The sequence below is a fragment of the Nerophis lumbriciformis genome, linkage group LG16 (assembly GCF_033978685.3).
Source record: "Nerophis lumbriciformis linkage group LG16, RoL_Nlum_v2.1, whole genome shotgun sequence".
Classification (NCBI taxonomy): domain Eukaryota; kingdom Metazoa; phylum Chordata; class Actinopteri; order Syngnathiformes; family Syngnathidae; genus Nerophis; species Nerophis lumbriciformis.
The window spans coordinates 45,465,591-45,488,759 of NC_084563.2; the positions used below are offsets into that span (position 1 = coordinate 45,465,591).

Genomic DNA, 23,169 nt, shown 5'->3' on the forward strand with positions numbered 1-23,169 from the left:
GAGGCCGGGCCACAATGTACGACCTTGAACACCCATGTTGTTTGTGTTTTTAGCTGGCCATGTCTAGCCTGATCAGAGGTAATGAGCTGGAGCTGGCTGCGTGTATGGGTATAGTTCTTGGACCGCCGGCTGATCAGAGCACCGCTTACTGCCTTGAGCTCCTGGCCAGGAAGTACATGGCTCCGCCGACATGGTAAGGGTCCTTACCAGACAACGTTGATCTATATTCCCAGTATGAGTATACAGTTTTTGTATGATCCGGTTTTCTTTATCAAATGTGTTTTACAATATTTTTGGGTGTTGGAACGAATGAATTGTTCTGCATTATTTCTTATAGGAACATTTTATTTGTTGGACCTTTTGCATCAAATTACTAACTTGGTACCACATTACAATGTTTGTCTCCAGTCCTTACAATTATGTATAAACTCTGTAAGTAACATCTACTTTGACTTATTCATTTATTTACTCACATATGAACTTGAAGTGCCATCCCGTTCCTAACCCATAGGGTTCAATATGATGTCGGTCCACCTTTTGGAGCTATTACAGCTTCCACTCTTCTGGGAAGGCTGTCCACAAGGTTGCGGAGTGTGTTTATAGGAATTTTCCACCATTCTTCCAAAGGCCTGGCTCTCAGTCTCCGTTCTAATTCATCCCAAATGTGTTCTATCGGGTTCAGGTCAGGACTCTGTGCAGGCCAGTCAAGTTCACCCACACCAGACTCTGTCATCCATGTCTTTATGGACCTTGCTTTGTGCACTGGTGCACAGTCATGTTGGAAGAGGAAGGGGCCCGCTTCAAACTGTTCCCACGAGGTTGGGAGCATGGAATTGTCCAAAAATGTTTTGGTATCCTGGAGGATGTCTTTGGAAGTGGGAGGAAGCCGGAGTACCCGGAGTGAACCCACGCACATGCAAACTCCACACAGAAAGATCCCGAGCCCGGGATTGAACTCAAGACTACTCAGGACCTTCGTATTGTGAGGCAGACGCACTAACCCCTCTTCCACCGTGCACCTGGGGATAGGTTGATTGGCAACACTAAATTGGCCCTAGTGTGTGAATGTGAGTGTGAATGTTGTCTGTCTATCTGTGTTGGCCCTGCGATGAGGTGGTGACTTGTCCAGGGTGTACCCCGCCTTCCGCCCGATTGTAGCTGAGATAGTCTCCAGCGACCCCAAAGGGAATAAGCGGTAGAAAATGGATGGGTGGATAGATCCTGGAGCATTCAGAGTTCCTTTCAGTGGAACTAAGGCCCCAACTCCTGAAAAACAACCCCACACCATAATTCCTCTTCCACCAAATTTAACACTCGGCACAATGCAGTCCGAAATGTACCGTTCTCCTGGGAACCACCAAACCCGGATTCGTCCATCAGATTGCCAGAGGAAAAAGCGAGATTCATCACTCCAGAGAAGGCGTCTCCCCTGGTGTACCCCGCCTTCCGCTCGATTGTAGCTGAGATAGGCTCCAGCGCCCCCCGCGACCCCAAAGGGTATAAGCGGTAGAAAATGGATGGATGGATAGATCCTGGAGCATTCAGAGTTCCTTTCACTGGAACTAAGGCCCCAACTCCTGAAAAACAACCCCACACCATAATTCCTCCTCCACCAAATTTAACACTCGGCACAATGCAGTCCGAAATGTACCTCCAAACCCGGATTCGTCCATCAGATCGCCAGAGGAAAAAGCGAGATTCATCACTCCAGAGAAGGCGTCTCCACTGCTCTAGAGTCCAGTGGCGACGTGCTTTACACCACTGCATCGGACTTGGTGATGTACGGCTTAGATGCAGCTGATCGGCCATGGAGACCCATTCCATGAAGTTCTCCGCGTACTATGCGTGGGCTAATTGGAAGGTAACATGAAGTTTGTAGCTTTGTAGCAACTGACTGTGCAGAAAGTCTTTGCACTATGCCAGGGGTCGGCAACCCGCGGCTCTTTAGCGCCGCCCTAGTGGCTCTCTGGAGCTTTTTCAAAAATGTATGAAAAATGGAAAAAATTGAGGGGAAAAATATCTATTTTTTGTTTTAATATGGTTTCTGTAGGAGGACAAACATGACACAAACCTCCCTAATTGTTATAAAGCACACTGTTTATATTAAACATGCTTCACTGATTCGAGTATTTGGCGAGCGCCGTTTTGTCCTACTAATTTTGGCAGTCCTTGAACTCACCTTAGTTTGTTTACATGTATATCTTTCTCCGACTTTCTAGGACGTGTTTTATGCCACTTCTTTTTCTGTCTCATGTTGTCCACCAAACTTTTAAAGTTGTGCGTGAATCCACAAAGGTGAGTTTTGTTGATGTTATTGACTTGTGTGGAGTGCTAATCAGACATATTTGGTCAGTGCATGACTGCAAGCTAATCAATGCTAACATGCTATTTAGGCAGAGGTGGGTAGTAACGCGCTACATTTACTCCGTTACATCTACTTGAGTAACTTTTGGGATAAATTGTACTTCTAAGAGTAGTTTTAATGCAACATACTTTTACTTTTACTTGAGTATATTTATAGAGAAGAAACGCTACTTTTACTCCGCTACTTTTATCTACATTCAGCTCGCTACTCGCTACTAATTTTTATCGATCTGTTAATGCACGCTTTGTTTGTTTTGGTCTGTCAGACAGACCTTCATAGTGCCTGCGTTTCAACAAATACAGTCACTGGTGACGTTCACTCCGTTCCACCAATCAGATGCAGTCACTGGTGACGTTGGACCAATCAAACAGAGCCAGGCGGTCACATGACCTGACTTAAACAAGTTGAAAAACTTATTGGGGTGTTACCATTTAGTGGTCAATTGTACGGAATATGTACTGTACTGTGCAATCTACTAATAAAAGTTCCAATCATCCATCCATCCATTTTCTACCGCTTGTCCCTTTTGGGGTCGCGGGGGGTGCTGGAGCCTATCTCAGCTGCATTCGGGCGGAAGGCGGGGTACGCCCTGGACAAGTCGCCACCTCATCGCAGAAAAGTTCCAATCAATCAATCAAAAATGTGAAGGAAAAAAGACCCTTTTTTTATTTCAACCGTACTTCCCGTCAAAAGCCTAAAGACTGACTGCACAGTTCCTGTCTACACAATAAAAGTGCCGCTCCATCGCGCCTGCGCTTTCAAAATAAGAGTCTCCGAAAGCCAGCGCAAACAAGCTAGCAAGCTATGGAGTTTGCCGCCAATGTATTTCTTGTAAGGTGTATAAAAACGAATATGGAAGCTGGACAAATAAGATGCCAAAAACCAACCACTTTCATGTGGTATTAGACAGAAAGGAAGACTTTTTTTCTCTTCCATTCGAAAATGTGGACGTTATCATCACTACTGTCTGATTCCAATCAATGCAAGTCATCAGAATCAGGTAATACACCAACTTATATTCTTGTCTTCATGAAAGAAAGGAATCTATATGTGTTAAACATGCATGTATATTCATTAAAACACCTTTAACATGTAAACAAAAACGGCAAAATAAATAAATACAAATTATATACTGCATATATCAATGTATGTATATATATATATATATATATATATATATATATATATATATATATATATATATATATATATATATATATATAGGGCTTCACGGTGGGAGAGGGGTTAGTGCATCTGCCTCACAATACGAAGGTTCTGAGTAGTCTTGGGTTCAATCCCGGGCTCGGGATCTTTCTGTGTGGAGTTTGCATGTCCTCTCCGTGACTGCGTGGGTTCCCTTCGGGTACTCCGGCTTCCTCCCACTTCCAAAGACATGCACTTGGGGATAAGTTGATTGGCACCACTAAATTGGCCCTAGTGTGTGGATGTGAGTGTGAATGTTGTCTGTCTATCTGTGTTGGCCCTGCGATGAGTTGGCGACTTGTCCAGGGTGTACCCCGCCTTCCGCCCGATTGTAGCTGAGATAGGCTCCAGCGCCCCCCGCGACCCCAAAGGTAATAAGCGGTAGAAAATGGATGGATGGATATATATATATATATATATGATATGTGTGTGTATGTTACTCATTAGTTACTCAGTACTTGAGTAGTTTTTTCACAACATACTTTTTACTTTTACTCAAGTAAATATTTGGGTGACTACTCCTTACTTTTACTTGAGTATTAAATCTCTAAAGTAACAGTACTCTTACTTGAGTACAAATTCTGGCTACTCTACCCACCTTTTATTTAGGCTAGCTATATGTACATATTGCATAATTATGCCTCATTTGTAGCTATATTTGAGCTCATTTAGTTTCCTTTAAGTCATATTAATTCAATGTATATCTCATGACACACTATCTGTATGTAATATGGCTTTTAATTTTTTGCGGCTCCAGACAGATTTGTTTTTGTATTTTTGGTCCAATAAAGCTCTTTCAACATTTTGGGTTGCCGACCCCTGCACTATGCGCTTCAGCATCCGCTGACCCCTTCTCTGTCAGTTTACGTGGCCTACCACTCGGTGGCTGAGTTGCTGTTGTTCCCAAAATCTTCCATTTTCTTGTAATAAAGTCGACAGTTGACTTAGGAGCGAGGAAATTTCACGACTGGATTTGTTGCACAGGTGGCATCCTATGGCCCATTCTTTCAAAAATGTTTCTAGAAACAGTCTCCATGCCTAAGTGCTTGATTTTATACACCGGGCCAAGTGATTAGGACACCTGATTCTGATCATTTGGACGGGTGGCCAAATATAGTGTATGTCTTAACGTTAGCTCCAATACCTTGAGTTTCTTCAAAGTTCTTTAAAGGCCCTTGTAGTTAGATATTTGATTCATTGAACGTGTTACTGGTTATACGACATTGTGCAGTGAAACACGTTCACGGACTGATTTGATCTTTGCTGTGTTCACATCCAGGGAGCTCTCAGCTGATATACTCACAATGATTCCTGAGAACCATACTTTACTGGCTAAGGTGTGTGCATTTTACACAGGAAGTACTGCGGAAATCAACCAAATGCATGAACGGGTGAGTGGCCAACGTCGTACGACAATAATCACTCAATGAAATGACTTTGTCGCCGTTTTTCTCAATTGAAACAAAAACATGTACAAACCCCGTTTTCATATGAGTTGGGAAATTGTGTTAGATGTAAATATAAACGGAATACAATGATTTGCAAATCCTTTTCAACTCATATTCAATTGAATGCACTACAAAGACAACATATTTGATGTTCAAACTCATAAACTTTTTGCAAATAATAATTAACTTAGAATTTCATGGCTGCAACACGTAGTTGGGAAAGAGCATGTTCACCACTGTGTTACATCACCTTTTCTTTTCACAACACTCAGTAAACGATTGGGAACTGAGGAAACTAATTGTTGAAGCTTTGAAAGTGCAATTCTTTCCCATTCTTGTTTTATGTAGAGCTTCAGTCGTTCAACAGTCCGGGGGTCTCCGCTGTCGTATTTTACGCTTCATAATGCGCCACACATTTTCGATGGGAGACAGGTCTGGACTGCAGGCGCGCCAGGAAAGTACCCGCACTCTTTTTTTTTACAAAGCCACGCTGTTGTAACACGTGCTGAATGTGGCTTGGCATTGTCTTGCTGAAATAAGCAGGGGCGTCCATGAAAAAGACGGCGCTTAGATGGCAGCATATGTTGTTCTAAAACCTGTATGTACCTTTCAGCATTAATGGCGCCTTCACTGATGTGTAAGTTACCCATGCCTTGGGCACTAATGTACCCCCATACCATCACAGATGCTGGCTTTTCAACTTTGCGTCGATAACAGTCTGGATGGTTCGCTTCCCCTTTGCTCCGGATGACACGATGTCGAATATTTCCAAAAACATTTTGAAATGTGGACTCGTCAGACCACAGAACACTTTTCCACTTTGCATGAGTCCATCTTAGATGATCTCGGGCCCAGAAAAGCCGGCAGCGTTTCTGGGTGTTGTTGATAAATGGCTTTCGCTTTGCATAGTAGAGCTTTAACTTGCACTTACAGATGTAGCGACCAACTGTATTTAGTGACAGTGGTTTTCTGAAGTGTTCCTGAGCCCATGTGGTGATATCCTTTAGAGATTGATGTCGGTTTTTGATACAGTGCCGTCTGAGGGATCGAAGGTCACGGTCATTCAATGTTGGTTTCCGGCCATGCCGCTTACGTGGAGTGATTTCTCCAGATTCTCTGAACCTTTTGATGATATTATGGACCGTAGATGTTGAAATCCCTACATTTCTTGCAATTGCACTTTGAGAAACGTTGTTCTTAAACTGTTTGACTATTTGCTCACGCAGTTGTGGACAAAGGGGTGTACCTCGCCCCATCCTTTATTGTGAAAGACTGAGCATTTTTTGGGAAGCTGTTTTTATACCCAATCATGGCACCCACCTGTTCCCAATTTGTCTGTTCACCTGTGGGATGTTCCAAATAAGTGTTTGATGAGCATTCCTCAACTTTATCAGTATTTATTGCCACCTTTCCCAACTTCTTTGTCACGTGTTGCTGGCATCAAATTCTAAAGTTAATGATTATTTGCAACAACAAAAAATGTTTATCAGTTTGAACATCAAATATGTTGTCTTTGTAGCATATTCAACTGAATATGGGTTGAAAATGATTTGCAAATCATTGTATTCCGTTTATATTTACATCTAACACAATTTCCCAACTCATATGGAAACGGGGTTTGTATTATTTGCAGACAAGGAGCGCTCTTATCCCTCAAGTTAATGAGCCAATTTTGTATACATTTTGCAAAAGTGATGCATTCTGCAAAAATGCTTACTGACGCTGATTAAACAGCCTCGGACTGAATCCTGGAATGTCCACTAAAGTTGAACCAACAGTATGATAATAATAATTATGAGAGTAAATCATGTGTAAGCCTTTGTCTTCATCACGTCATCATATCAAGAACAAAACCCAATGATTTTTGTCATTTCAGTGCTGTCTTCCCTCAGTAGAGGAGTGTAAAGCCTTGGCAGAGGAAGCCATGTGCGATGGAGATCTGTTTTCAGCCGTTAATTATCACCTTCTGACCTCTGAACCCGAAAGCGCCCTTAAGATGGGGATCGATCATATCAAAGGTATTGACCCCTGTCACAAAATATGAATGCAACCATATATTTAATCGTTATTTGTACTAATTGAGAATCGGCACCTCCGAGTCCGAGTCCATGGTTCTTGCCCGGAAAAGGGTGGAGTGCCATCTCCGGGTTGGGGAGGAGACTCTGCCCCAAGTGGAGGAGTTCAAGTACCTGGGAGTCTTGTTCACGAGTGAGGGAAGAGTGGATCGTGAGATCGACAGGCGGATCGGTGCGGCGTCTTCAGTAATGCGGACGCTGTATCGATCCGTTGTGGTGAAGAAGGAGCTGAGCCGGAAGGCAAAGCTCTCAATTTACCGGTCGATCTACGTTCCCATCCTCACCTATGGTCTTGAGCTTTGGGTTATGACCGAAAGGACAAGATCACGGGTACAAGCGGCCGAAATGAGTTTTCTCCGCCGAGTGGCGGGTGTCTCCCTTAGAGATAGGGTGAGAAGCTCTGCCATTCGGGGGGAGCTCAAAGTAAAGCCGCTGCTCCTCCACATGGAGAGGAGTCAGATGAGGTGGTTCGGGCATCTGGTCAGGATGCCACCCGAACGCCTCTCTTGGGAGGTGTTGTGGGCATGTCCGACCAGTAGGAGGCCACAGGGAAGACCCAGGACACGTTGGGAAGATTATGTCTCCCGGCTGGCCTGGGAACGCCTCGGGATCCCCTGGGAAGAGCTGGATGAAGTGGCTGGGGAGAAGGAAGTCTGGGCTTCCATACTTGGGCTGCTGCCCCCGCGACCTGACCTCGGATAAGCGGAAGAAGATGGATGGATGGATGGATTGTACTAATTCTAAATGATCTAAATCAGATTGATTACCTAATTTATTTTGATCTGACGTGCTTCTTTACCTTAACCGCGGATGGTTACCTAAAAGGTGTGTTGTTATACTGCTAGTACACTCAGTGGTAAAATGTCCTTCAAAACACACCCTGACTGACCTAGCTAATTTTGTTACCAAATTTGAGCAAATGAATGAGGCCCCGAGGAAGACCGAGGACACGTTGGTGGGACTATATCTCTCAGCTGGCCTGGGAACGCCTCGGGATCCCCCGGGAAGGGCTGGGGAGAGGGAAGTCTGGGCTTCTCTGTTTGTGTCAGGTCCAAACACAGATGACATCTATTAAACAGACAAGAAGCAAGGAATTAAACAGAGGCAGGATTCAATTTGGCTCAATGAGGAGAAACGCGTAGACCTGTACCCTTGTACAGTGTAGTCCTGTCGCATATTCAACTGAATTTGGGTTGAAAATTATTTGCAAATCATTGTATTCCGTTTATATTTACATCTAACACAATTTCCCAACTCATGGAAACGGGGTTTGTACAAGCCTTTTTCTTGGTAGGATCAAAGACAGGTTTTGTCTTCTTGCCGGGAACTCATGGCAACACAAAGTTTTGTGATAACTTAGATACAATTATTCTGACAGACATTGCAATTATACCATTTGTTAGTTGCACGTTGCATCACTGCGATAGTACTGCTTACTTGAAAGGGGAACATTATCACCAGACCTATGTAAGTGTCAATATATACCTTGATGTTGCAGAAAAAAGACCATATATTTTTTTAACCGATTTCCGAACTCTAAATGGGTGAATTTTGGCGAATTAAACGCCTTTCTATTATTCACATCGGGAAGCAATCCGCCATTTTCTCAAACACCGAGTCAAATCAGTTCTGTTATTTTCCGTTTTTTTGACTGTTTTCCGTACCTTGGAGACATCATGCCTCGTCGGTGTGTTGTCGGAGGGTGTAACAACACCAACAGGGACGGATTCAAGTTGCACCAGTGGCCCAAAGATGCGAAAGTGGCAAGAAATTGGACGTTTGTTCCGCACACTTTACCGACGAAAGCTATGCTACGACAGAGATGGCAAGAATGTGTGGATATCCTGCGACACTCAAAGCAGATGCATTTCCAACCATAAAGTCAAAGAAATCTGCCGCCAGACCCCCATTGAATCTGCCGGAGTGTGTGAGCAATTCAGGGACAAAGGTCCTCGGTAGCACGGCAAGCAAGTTTGCAGTTTGTTCCCGCAGACGAGCGAGCTAAACCCCCTGGATGTCTTGGCTCACACCGTCCCTTATGCCACCGAAGATGATCAAGAGAAGAATATCGACCCTAGCTTCCCTGGCCTGCTGACATCAACTCCAAAACTGGACAGATCAGCTTTCAGGAAAAGAGAGCGGATGAGGGTATGTCTACAGAATATATTAATTGATGAAAATTGGGCTGTCTGCACTCTCAAAGTGCATGTTGTTGCCAAATGTATTTCATATGCTGTAAACCTAGTTCATAGTTGTTAGTTTCCTTTAATGCCAAACAAACACATACCAATCGTTGGTTAGAAGGCGATCGCCGAATCCGTCCTCGCTTTCTCCCGTGTCGCTGGCTGTCGTGTCGTTTTCGTCGGTTTCGCTTGCATACGGTTCAAACCGATATGGCTCAATAGCTTCAGTTTCTTCTTCAATTTTGTTTTGGCTACCTGCCTCCACACTACAACCATCCGTTTCAATACATGCGTAATCTGTTGAATCGCTTAAGCCGCTGAAATCCGAGTCTGAATCCGAGCTAATGTCGCTATAGCTTGCTGTTCTATCCGCCATGTTTGTTTGTGTTGGCTTCACTATGTGACGTCACAGGAAAATGGACGGGTGTTTATAACGATGGTTAAAATCAGGCACTTTGAAGCTTTTTTTAGGGATATTGCGTGATGGGTAACATTTTGAAAAAAACTTCGAAAAATAAAATAAGCCACTGGGAACCGATTTTTAATGGTTTTAACCCTTCTGAAATTGTGATAATGTTCCCCTTGAAGAATAAATACTTACATGCTTGTTTTATTCTCATTCCCGCCAGACCAGATGAGTGGATCCGATTGGACAGTGGACAGTGTTCGTCCGATCCTGGACTTGCTGAGTTATATCAGAACGGACCGACTTCTCATGGCCAAGTTCACAGAGTAAAAACCATTCAGTTATTGAACTATTCATTGTTTTCCTCACTTTATGGTTACTTTCCGTGCTTTGTCAGAATTGACACTATCCTCATGTGTGTTTGTAGAGCTCGCAGTGAGCTGCTGATCCTGTGTGGTTACATCGGAAGTCTGCTGGCCATACGGAGACAGTACTCAAGCATCGTACCTGCTCTGTATGAATACACCAGGTAGAATGTACCACTAATTGGAAGCTAATTGGTAGTTATTGGACTTCTTACTATTTATTTATTCACCTTGATGCATATTTTTGTTGCATGTATTGCACCACACAATGAACAGTTAGGAAAAGGGGGAGATGTCAGCCCTGGGCGACTCCGGAGTTTGGTGCCTTGCTGAAGGGCACTCTGTAAGTACTCCAGGAAACAAACCAGCTTCTCTCCAGTAATCCGTTTCCTCTGCCTTGAGAGTCAAACCTTTGCCACATAGTAAAGGACAATAATTTGATACAAAATTCGAAATAACTAAAAAACTATACAAAAATAGAACACAAAAAGAGTTTTGACATTCTGGAACCTTACTAGGTATGTTTTCAAGTTATACTGATTAAATGTAAAGCCACATTTCAAAGTAAATAATCCAGTGACGTGGTGTTGTTTGTTTTTTACGTACACTATGTTGCCAAAAGTACACACATATGAGCTTAAAATGCCATCCCATTCCTAACCCATAGGGTTCAATATGATGTCGGTCCACCTTTTGCGGCTATTACGGCTTCAACTCTTCTGGGAAGGCTGTCCACAAGGTTGCGGGGTGTGTTTATAGGAATTTTCCACCATTCTTCCAAAAGCCTGGCTTTCAGTCTCCGTTCTAATTCATCCCAAAGGTGTTCTATCGGGTTCAGGTCAGGACTCTGTGCAGGCCAGTCAAGTTCATCCACACCAGATTCTGTCATCCATGTCTTATGCACCTTTTTTTGTGCACAGTCATGTTGGAAGAGGAAGGGGCCCGCTCCAGGAGTTGGGCTTGGCCCCTTAGTTCATTTCGGACTGCATTGTGCTGAGTGTGAAATTTGGTGGAGGAGGAATTATGGTGTGGTGTTGTTTTCAGGAGTTGGGCTTGGCCCCTTAGTTCATTTCGGACTGCATTGTTTCGAGTGTGAAATTTGGTGGAGGAGGAATTATGGCGTGGTGTTGTTTTCAGGAGATGGGCTTGGCCCCTTAGTTCCAGTAAAAGGAACTTTGAATGCTCCAGGATACCAAAACATTTTTGGACAATTCCATGCTCCCAACCTTGTGGGAACAGTTAGGAGCGGGCCCCTTCCTCTTCCAACATAAAGACATGGATGACCGAGTCTGGTGTGGATGAACCTGACTGGCCTGCACAGAGTCCTGACCTGAACCCCATAGAACACATTTGGGATGAATTAGAATGGAGACTGAGAGCCAGGCCTTCTTGACCAACATCAGTGGGTAACCTCACCAATGTGCTTTTGGAAGAATGGTGGAAAATTCCTATAAACACACTCCGCAACCTTGTGGACAGCCTTCCCAGAAGAGTTGAAGCTGTAATAGCTGCAAAAGGTGGACCCACATCATATTGAACCCTATGGGTTAGGAATGGGATGGCACTTTGAGTTCATATGTAAATCAATAAAGTGTATTTTATTGTCTGATCAGCAAAAATGATTACATCACACATTGACATGGAACACACATTGGAACACAGGTTGCATTACTGCCTCCCCCTGATTACTGGTCTAATAATAAGACATTGTGTGAAACTAAGTTGAGCGTGAAGTTGCCTGGGTAGTTGGTTCTCTAAAGAAAATACCTCATTTGAATCTAAATATAAATCCAAACAAATCTAGTTGTCTACTGTGGCTCCAAAGCTTTTAGCCCTGCCAAGATGCCATTGAGCAAAGCACCAAAACCCTGCTGCTTCGGGGCGCATCCCTCCTCTGTATGTACTAACCCCAAAACCAGTGAACCAGTTGTGTAAATGGTAAATAAAAACAGAATACAATGATTCGCAAATCCTTTTCAACCTTTATTCAATTGAATAGACTGCAAAGACAAGATATTTAACGTTCGAACTGGTAAACTTTGTTATTTTTTGCGAATATTAACTAATTTGGAATGTGATGCCTGCAACATGTTTCAAAAAAGCTGGCACCAGTGGCAAAAAAGACTGATAAAGCTCATCAAACACTTATTTGGAACATTCCACAGATGAACAGGCTAATTGGAAACAGGTGGGTGCCATGATTGGGTATAAAAGCAGCTTCCATAAAATGCTCAGTCATTCACAAACAAGGGTCACCACTTTGTCAACAAATGCGTCAGCAAATTGTCCAACAGTTTAAGAACAACATTTCCCAACGAGCTATTGCAAGGAATTTAGGGATTTCACCGTCGTTTTTAAGGAGCGCTGTAAGTGGCTGATCCGTTGGCGGTCCCGTCTTGTCCCCCTTGTAACGTATGTCTGCTCTTAGTGGGACTGTGCCGAAAATGAAATTTCAGTTCTTATATGTCTTGTACATGTTAAAGAATGGACAACAATAAAGCATCTTGAATCTTGAATCTATGGTCCGTAATATCATCAGAAGGTTCAGAGAATCTGGAGAAATCACTGCACGTAAGCGATTTTATTACGGACCTTAGATCCCTCAAGCTGTACTGCATCAAAAACCGACATCAGTGTGTAAAGGATATCACCACATGGGCTCAGGAACACTTCAGAAAACCACTGTCAGTAACTGCAGTTTGTCGCTACATCTGTAAGTGCAATTTAAAACTGTACTATGCAAAGCGAAAGCCATTTATCAACAACACCCAGAAACGCTGGGCCCGAGCTCATCTAAGATGGACTGATGCAAAGTGGAAAAGTCTTCTGTGGTCTGACGAGTCCACATTTAAAATTTTTTTTGGAAACTGTGGACGCCGTGTCCTCCGGACCAAAGAGGAAAAGAACCATCCGGATTGTTATAGGCGCAAAGTTGAAAAGCCAGCATCTGTGATGGTATGGGGGTGTATTAGTGCCCAAGGCATGGGTGACTTACACATCTGTGAAGGCACCATTAATGCTGAAAGGTACATACAGGTTTTGGAGCAACATATGTTGCCATCCAAGCAACGTTATCATGGACGCCCCTGCTTATTTCAGCAAGACAATGCCAAGCCACGTGTTACAACAGCGTGGCTTCATAGTAAAAGAGTGCGGGTACTAGACTGGCCTGCCTGTAGTCCAGACCTGTCTCCCATTGAAAATGTGTGGCGCATTATGAAGCCTAAAATACCACAACGGAGACCCCCGGACTGTTGAACAACTTAAGCTTCATCCTCTACTCAAAAGACCTAACCTTGATCCTGACCTCATGGTAAACTACCGACCGGTGTCCCACCTTCCCTTTATTTCGAAAATCCTCGAAAAAATTGTCGCACAGCAGCTAAATGAACACTTAGTGTCTAACAATCTCTGTGAACCTTTTCAATCCGGTTTCAGGGCAAATCACTCTACGGAGACAGCCCTCGCAAAAATGACTAATGATCTACTGCTAACGATGGATTCTGATGCGTCATCTATGTTGCTGCTTCTTGATCTTAGCGCTGCTTTCGATACCGTCGATCATAACATTTTATTAGAGCGTATCAAAACACGTATTGGTATGTCAGACTTAGCTTTGTCGTGGTTTAACTCTTATCTTACTGACAGGATGCAATGCGTCTCCCATAATAATGTGACCTCGGACTATGTTAAGGTAACGTGCGGAGTTCCTCAGGGTTCGGTTCTTGGCCCTGCACTCTTTAGTATTTACATGCTGCCGCTAGGCGACATCATACGCAAATACGGTGTTAGCTTTCATTGTTATGCTGATGACACCCAACTCTACATGCCCCTAAAGCTGACCAACACGCCGGATTGTAGTCAGCTGGAGGCGTGTCTTAATGAAATTAAACAATGGATGTCCGCTAACTTCTTGCAACTCAACGCCAAGAAAACGGAAATGCTGATTATCGGTCCTGCTAAACACCGACATTTATTTAATAATACCACCTTAACATTTGACAACCAAACAATTACACAAGGCGAATCAGTAAAGAATCTGGGTATTATCTTCCACCCAACTCTCTCCTTTGAGTCACACATTAAGAGTGTTACTAAAACGGCCTTCTTTCATCTCCGTAATATCGCTAAAATCCGTTCTATTTTATCCACTAGCGACGCTGAGATCATTATTCATGCGTTCGTTACGTCTCGTCTCGACTACTGTAACGTATTATTTTCGGGTCTCCCTATGTCTAGCATTAAAAGATTACAGTTGGTACAAAATGCGGCTGCTAGACTTTTGACAAGAACAAGAAAGTTTGATCATATTACGCCTATACTGGCTCACCTGCACTGGCTTCCTGTGCACTTAAGATCTGACTTTAAGGTTTTACTACTTACGTATAAAATACTACACGGTCTAGCTCCGTCCTATCTTGTCGATTGTATTGTACCATATGTCCCGGCAAGAAATCTGCGTTCAAAGAACTCCGGCTTATTAGTGATTCCCAGAGCCCAAAAAAAGTCTGCGGGCTATAGAGCGTTTTCTATTCGGGCTCCAGTACTATGGAATGCCCTCCCGGTAACAATTAGAGATGCTACCTCAGTAGAAGCATTTAAGTCCCATCTTAAAACTCATTTGTATACTCTAGCCTTTAAATAGCCCCCCTGTTAGACCAGTTGATCTGCCGTTTCTTTTCTTTTCTCCTCTGCTCCCCTTTTCCTTGAGGGGGGGGGGGCACAGGTCCGGTGGCCATGGATGAAGTGCTGGCTGTCCAGAGTCGGGACCCGGGGTGGACCGCTCGCCTGTGCATCGGCTGGGAACATCTCTGCGCTGCTGACCCGTCTCCGCTCGGGATGGTGTCCTGCTGGCCCCACTATGGACTGGACTCTTACTATTATGTTGGATCCACTATGGACTGGACTCTCACAATATTATGTCAGACCCACTCGACATCCATTGCTTTCGGTCTCCCCTAGAGGGGGGGGGGGGGTTACCCACATATGCGGTCCTCTCCAAGGTTTCTCATAGTCATTCACATCGACGTCCCACTGGGGTGAGTTTTTCCTTGCCCGTATGTGGGCTTTGTACCGAGGATGTCGTTGTGGCTTGTGCAGCCCTTTGAGACACTTGTGATTTAGGGCTATATAAATAAAGATTGATTGATTGATTGATTGATAAGCTGTACATCAAGCAAGAATGGGAAAGAATTCCACCTAAAAAAGCTTCAAAAATGTGTTTCCTCAGTTCCCAAACGTTTACTGAGTGTTGTTAAAAGGAAAGGCCATGTAACACAGAGGTAAAAATTTAACTTTTTTGCCTAGTGTTGCTGCCATTAAATTCTAGGTTAATGATTTTTTGAAAAAAAAAAAAAAAAAAAGTTTCTTTGCAGTCTATTCAATTGAATATAAATTGAAAAGGATTTACAAATCATTGTATTCTGTTTTTATTGACCATTTACACAACATGCCAACTTCACTGGTTTCGGGTTTTGTAACAACAATCACCCCATCTGAGAGCATTAAGTTTCATAACAATATAATATCAAGATGATGTAAAAAAAAAAAAAAAACTACCGGTAAATTGAACAATGACTAAGTTCCCCTCTCTGTTACGCAGTCAGTTATTGAAGCGGAGAGAAGTGAGTCTTCCTCTGAAAATTGAGCAGCTGTCGATGGAGCTGGATGCCTGGCGGGCGTGCACTCAAAGTAACGGCAAGTAGGTCAACACACACACACGTGCATGCACAGACTCACACACACAAAGGGTACAACGATACATTGGGTGGTCTCTGTCTGGTAATACTATAAATCCAACAACACGCAACTTATATTCACTTGATCAACTTCTGACGATGAGATTCTGCACTCTACGACTCCTTAATGCTCCTTATGCTACAGCAGGGGTGTCAAACTCAAATACAGAGTGGGCCAAAATGTCAAACTGAACAAAGCCGCGGGCCAAGTTTGAACAAATGAACCTTTTAATAGGGACCCAAACAAGTTTTGCATTGAATATTGAACAAGCAAGGCTTATATAACTTTATAGTGACATGCAAAATCCAGTTTCAAATAATAATAATAATAATTAAAAAATATCTATGGCATATCAAATACAATTTAAATAACAATTTAATGCTTATTTCCTATTTGCAGCCTTCTGAGGTAAATATCAACATTAACTTTTTCCACAGGCTAGTAAATTTGAAAATAAAATAGTGAATAAACCAACCATTCAGGACTTTAAACGGCTCAGTTTGCAACACACTGATCTAATCTGATGTGCCCAAGCCAGATATCTGCCATCTTTCCTTGGATGCTAGTTCATTAATGTCGGGGCTGAGGCAACCTTCATTATCGAACGAAGGTGTTCATCAGTCATTATTTCTCGTAGTCCACCCGGACCACAGTCTTGGGGGCGTGCCTTTAAGGCACTGCCTTTAACGTCCTCTACGAGCTGTCGTCACATCCGCTTTTCATCCATTCTAACAACGTGCCGGCCCAGTCACAAGATATGTGCGGCTTCTGTATGCACACACACGTGAATGCAACGCACACTTGATCAACAGTGATACAGGTTACACTGAGGGTGGCCGTATAAACAACTTTAACACTGTTAGAAATACACGCCACACTGGGAATCCACACCAAACAAGAATGGCAAACACATTTCGGGAGAACATCCGCACCGTAACACAACATAAACACAACAGGACAAATACCCAGAACCCTTTGCAGTACTAACTCTTCCGGGCCAGAGTTTGACACCCATGTGCTACAGCGTCCGCACTACACACAAATTGTGACCCTACCAGAGTTGTACTCTTGAGGACGGGACTTAATTAATTGTCATCCAAAACGCTAGGTGGCAGTGTCTCCTGAGGGACCGACTGCAGCTGTGTTGGCTAAATACTTCTTGTGTGGTAGTGAGCAATGACAACAGCAACACACAATCGTTGTCGACGTAATATTTTGATATTTACACATCGCATATTTACACACGAGTATTTTACTAAAAAACCCTTACGAGTAGGGATGATGTTTGATAAGAAATTATCGAGTTCGAGCCCATTATCGAATCCTATTATCGAACCGATTCCTTATCGATTCTCTTATCGAATCCAGATAGGTTGTTGTATATGGAAAAAAACACAATATTTGGTTTAACAAAAGCTCACTTTTATTTTATAAGAAAAAAATAAAATAAATAAATATTGACTGTTGTTACCCAAAGTATATTAAGTGGGATTTTTCAGAAAAACAAATATATATAGTAACACAAAAACAACCTGTCTCTGTGATCACTATAGGTGAATAGCCATGCCTTGAGGCGTTTTTTTCCGGTCCATTATTTTTGCTGCGTGTGTGATGTCCCACAGGGCATTTCTTGTGGGACGGGATTCGTTCCCAAGGATTCGAATAAAGAACCAACTCTTTTTCTTTTACTATAGTGGCCTTGATAACGGGAACCGGTTCTCAAAAAGGGATGCGAGTCCATGGAATCGGTTCTTTTCTTATCGAACGGTTCTTTTCTTATCGAACAACCGGGAAAACCGGTTTCGAACATCATTCCTACTTATGAGCATTACATTAATATAAATCAAGTACCTACTGTACTGTTTACTTGTTGAAATACCTTTTTTAGAGCTAAAAACTATCCAAATGACCACTTTGCTGCTGCCAAAAATGTATTTCAAGTAACATTTTGATATTAACACATTTCATCTCATCTCTTACTTTTACTTGAGTATATTTATAGAGAAGAAACGCTACTTTTACTCCGCTACTTTTATCTACATTCAGCTCGCTACTCGCTACTAATTTTTATCGATCTGTTAATGCACGCTTTGTTTGTTTTGGTCTGTCAGACAGACCTTCATAGTGCCTGCGTTTCAACAAATACAGTCACTGGTGACGTTCACTCCGTTCCACCAATCAGATGCAGTCACTGGTGACGTTGGACCAATCAAACAGAGCCAGGCGGTCACATGACCTGACTTAAACAAGTTGAAAAACTTATTGGGGTGTTACCATTTAGTGGTCAATTGTACGGAATATGTACTGTACTGTGCAATCTACTAATAAAAGTTCCAATCATCCCTCCATCCATTTTCTACCGCTTGTCCCTTTTGGGGTCGCGGGGGGTGCTGGAGCCTATCTCAGCTGCATTCGGGCGGAAGGCGGGGTACGCCCTGGACAAGTCGCCACCTCATCGCAGAAAAGTTCCAATCAATCAATCAAAAATGTGAAGGAAAAAAGACCCTTTTTTTTATTTCAACCGTACTTCCCGTCAAAAGCCTAACGACTGACTGCACAGTTCCTGTCTACACAATAAAAGTGCCGCTCCATCGCGCCTGCGCTTTCAAAATAAGAGTCTCAGTAACATTTTGATATTAACACATTTCATCTCTTCATATTTTACTAGAGTACCCTTATGAGCATTACATACATCAAAATCAAGTACCTACTGTACTGTTTACTTGTTGACATACCCTTTTTAGAACAAATATCTACCTAAATGGCCACTTTGTTGCTGCCAAAAATGTATTTCAAGTAATATTTTGATATTGACACATCTTATCTCTGCATATTCTACTAGAATACCCTTATTAGCATTACATATATATAAATCAAGTACCTACTGTACTGTTTACTTGTAGAAATACCCTTTACAAAACTAAAAACTACCAAAACGACCACTTTGCTGCTGCCAAAAATTGATTTCAAGTAATATTTTGATATTTACACATCTTATCTCTGCATATTTTACTAGAATACCCTTATGAGCATTACATATATATATATATATATATATATATATATATATATATATATATATATATATATATATATATATCAAGTACCTACTGTACTGTTTACTTGTTGAAATACCCTTTTTAGAGCTAAAACTACCCAAATGGCCACTTTGCTGCTGCCAAAAATTGATTTCAAGTAATATTTTGATATTGACACATCTTATCTCTGCATATTTTACTAGAATACCTTTATGAGCATTATATATATCTAAAATCAAGTACTTACTGTACTGTTTACTTGTAGACATACCCTTTTTAGAGCTAAAAACTACCCAAATGGCCACTTTGCTGCTGCCAACAATTGATTTCACGTACTATTTTGATATTGACACATCTTATCGCTGCATATTTTACTAGAATACCTTTAAGAGCATTACATATATCAAAATCAAGTACCTACTGTACTGTTTACTTGTTAACATACCCTTTTTAGAACAAATATCTACCTAAATGGCCACTTTGTTGCTGCCAAAAATGTATTTCAAGTAATATTTTGATATTGACACATCTTATCTCTGCATATTCTACTAGAATACCCTTATTAGCATTACATATATATAAATCAAGTACCCACTGTACTGTTTACTTGTAGAAATACCCTTTACAAAGCTAAAAACTACCAAAACGACCACTTTGCTGCTGCCAAAAATTGATTTAAAGTATTATTTTGATATTGACACATCTTATCGCTGCATATTTTACTAGAATACCTTTATGAGCATTACATATATCTAAAATCAAGTACTTACTGTACTGTTTACTTGTAGACATACCCTTTTTAGAGCTAAAAACTACCCAAATGGCCACTTTGCTGCTGCCAACAATTGATTTCACATAATATTTTGATAATGTCACATCTTATCGCTGCATATTTTACTAGAATACCTTTATGAGCATTACATATATCAATATCAAGTACCTACCGTACTGTTTACTTATTGAAATACCCTTTTTAGAGCTAAAAACTACCCAAATGGCCACTTTGCTGCTGCCAAAAATTGATTTCAAGTAATATTTTGATATTAACACATTTCATCTCTGCATATTTTACTAGAATACCTTTATTAGCATTACATATATATATATATATAAATCAAGTACCTACTGTACTGTTTACTTGTTGAAATACCATTTTTAGAGCTAAAAACTACCCAAATGGCCACTTTGCTGCTACCAACAATTGATTTCACGTACTATTTTGATATTGACACATTTCATCTCTGCATATTCTACTAGAATACCCTTATTAGCATTACATATATATAAATCAAGTACTTACTGTACTGTTTACTTGTTGACATACCCTTTTTAGAACAAATATCTACCTAAATGGCCACTTTGTTGCTGCCAAAAATGTATATCAAGTAATATTTTGATATTGACACATCTTATGGCTGCATATTCTACTAGAATACCCTTATTAGCATTACATATATATGAATCAAGTACCTACTGTACTGTTTACTTGTAGAAATACCCTTTACAAAGCTAAAAACTACCAAAATGACCACTTTGCTGCTGCCAAAAATTGATTTCAAGTATTATTTTGATATTGACGCATCTTATCGCTGCATATTTTACTAGAATACCTTTATGAGCATTACATATATCACAATCAAGTACCTACTGTACTGTTTACTTGTTGAAATATCCTTTAAAAGCTAAAAACTACCCAAATGGCCACTTTGCTGCTGCCAAAAATGTATTTCAAGAAATATTTTGATTTTGACACATTTCAATCGCTGCATATTCTACTAGAATACCCTTATTAGCATTACATATATATAAATCAAGTTCTTACTGTACTGTTTACTTGTTGACATACCCTTTTTGAGCTAAAAACTACCCAAATGGCCACTTTGCTGCTGCCAAAAATTGATTTCAAGTAACATTTTGATATTAACACATTTCATCTCTGCATATTTTACTAGAATACCTTTATTAGCATTACATATATACATAAATCAAGTACCTACTGTACTGTTTACTTGTTGAAATACCCTTTTTAGAGCTAAAAACTACCCAAATGGCCACTTTGCTGCTGCCAAAAATTGATTTCAAGTAATATTTTGATATTGACACATCTTATCTCTGCATATTTTACTAGAATACCTTTATGAGCATTATATATATCTACAATCAAGTACTTACTGTACTGTTTACTTGTAGACATACCCTTTTTAGAGCTAAAAACTACCCAAATGGCCACTTTGCTGCTGCCAACAATTGATTTCACGTACTATTTTGATATTGACACATCTTATCGCTGCATATTTTACTAGAATACCTTTATGAGCATTACATATATCAATATCAAGTACCTACCGTACTGTTTACTTGTTGAAATACCATTTTTAGAGCTAAAACTACCCAAATGGCCACTTTGCTGCTGCCAAAATTTGATTTCAAGTAATATTTTGATATTGACACATCTTATCGCTGCATATTTATATAGAATACCTTTATTATCATTACATATATATAAATCAAGTACCCACTGTACTGTTTACTTGTAGAAATACCCTTTTTAGAGCTAAAAACTACCCAAATGGCCACTTTGTTGCTGCCAAAAATCTATTTCAAGTAATATTTTGATATTGACACATCTTATCTCTGCATATTTTACTAGAATACCCTTATTAGCATTACATAGATCAATATCAAGTACCTACTGTACTGTTTAGTTGTTGAAATAACCTTTTTAGAGCTAAAAACTACCCTAATGGCCACTTTGCTGCTGCCAAAAATGTATTTCAAGTAATATTAACAATAATGACAAAATGTCAAAGCATTTCTCTAAAAAAACAATATTATGCATTCTGAAAATGTAAACGATAGCAAGAATATACCTACAAATTTCAGAAAATTTCACTAGCAAACACTTTGTTTAAAAGGTTTTTACTGTACCGAAATTCTAAATAACTAAAGAAAAATCTAATGGAAAACAACATCTTAGTTTATTATGCACACTTTGACCAAAAAAAGGAAGCCGCAGGGTTGCCCAAGCCCTGATCGAGTTGCGGCAGAGGACTGTCAAATTTGCAACGCTATTAGGCAGTTCGTGGCTGTGGGACACCAGAGAGCTGTGTTATTGTAAATGAACAAAACTGTTAAAGAACTATTTATAGTCGTGGTCACACTTGTAAAGAACATAATGTCATGGCTGTCTTGAGTTTCCAGGTTTTTTTTGTGATAGAGTGATTGGAGCACATACTTGTTGGTCACAAAAAACATTCATGAAGTTTGGTTCTTTTATGAATTTATTATGGGTCTACTGCAAATGTGCTGGGTCAAAAGTATACATACAGCAATGTTAATATTTGCTTACATGTCCCTTGGCAAGTTTACCTGCAATAAGGCGCTTTTGGTAGCCATCCACAAGCTTCTGCTTGAATTTTTGACCACCCTTCTTGACAAAATTGGTGCAGTTCAGCTAAATGTGTTGGTTTTCTGACATGGACTTGTTTCTTCAGCATTGTCCACACTTTGGGAAGGCCATTCCAAAACCTTCATTCTAGCCTTTTTTATCCATTCCTTTACCACTTTTGACGTGTGTTTAGGGTCATTGTCCTGTTGGAACACCCAAATGCGCCCAAGATCCAACCTCCGGGCTGATGACTTTAGCTTGTCCTGAAGAATTTGGAGGTAATCCTTCTTTTTCATTGTCCCATTTACTCTCTGTAAAACACCAGTTCCATTGGCAGCAAAACAGGCCCAAAGCATAATAACCACCACCATGCTTGACAGTAGGTTTGGTGTTCCTGGGATTAAAGGCCTCACCTTTTCTCCTCCAAACATTATTATTATTATTAGCCTTTATTTAACCAGGTAAAATCCCATTGAGATCAAAGATCTCTTTTCCAAGGGAGACCTGGCCAAGAGGGCAGCAGCAAGGTTACATTAAAAACAGTAAACAAATACATAAAACATCACATTTACAACATTAAAACTTGCTGACATGACACATGTGCATACAGACAAGGTAGACTGCAGTCCTTTCACAGAAGCTTTAAACTCATTCAACGTAACTAGGGTTTGAAGTTTAATGTTCAATTGTAGGTTATTCCAAGCCTTCGGTGCTGAAAACCTAAATGCTTTCTTGCCCAGTTCAGTTCTTACTTTGGGGACGACAAATTGCAGAACATTCATTGAACGAAGATTGTGACTTCCTTGTTTCTTTGTTAAAAGACAAGACCGATAAGATGGATATTGTGGCCAAACAGCTCAATTTTTGTGTCATCGGACCACAGAACTTTCCTCCAGAAGGTCTTATCTTTGTCCATGTGATGTCAGACGAAACAAAAATTGAGCTGTTTGGCCACAATA

General features: G+C 41.0%; 2 protein-coding genes across 5 annotated transcripts in view; one reads left to right on the top strand and one right to left on the bottom strand.

The window, feature by feature from the left end:
* The window catches only part of wdr17 (WD repeat domain 17), a 135,028-nt gene that overhangs the window by 103,918 nt on the left and 7,941 nt on the right, over positions 1 to 23,169 (top strand). For both annotated transcript variants that reach the window (XM_061977231.2, XM_072914941.1), the window contains exons 24-29: positions 54 to 193; positions 4,848 to 4,959; positions 6,893 to 7,034; positions 9,904 to 10,006; positions 10,108 to 10,209; positions 15,648 to 15,746. In XM_061977231.2, coding sequence (XP_061833215.1) covers positions 54 to 193; positions 4,848 to 4,959; positions 6,893 to 7,034; positions 9,904 to 10,006; positions 10,108 to 10,209; positions 15,648 to 15,746 — 698 coding nt within the window. The remainder of the gene's footprint in view (positions 1 to 53; positions 194 to 4,847; positions 4,960 to 6,892; positions 7,035 to 9,903; positions 10,007 to 10,107; positions 10,210 to 15,647; positions 15,747 to 23,169) is intronic.
* Positions 1 to 23,169, bottom strand: part of hpgd (15-hydroxyprostaglandin dehydrogenase) — a 164,680-nt gene that overhangs the window by 44,833 nt on the left and 96,678 nt on the right. The window contains exon 8 of one of the 3 annotated variants that reach the window (XM_061977233.2): positions 7,981 to 8,159. The exons of 1 other annotated variant lie outside the window; for it this stretch is intronic. In XM_061977233.2, the coding sequence (XP_061833217.1) occupies positions 7,981 to 8,159 (179 nt within the window). Of the gene's footprint in view, positions 1 to 7,871; positions 8,160 to 23,169 lie in introns of those variants that run through there. One more of the 3 variants, XM_061977232.2, reaches the window with a different exon arrangement.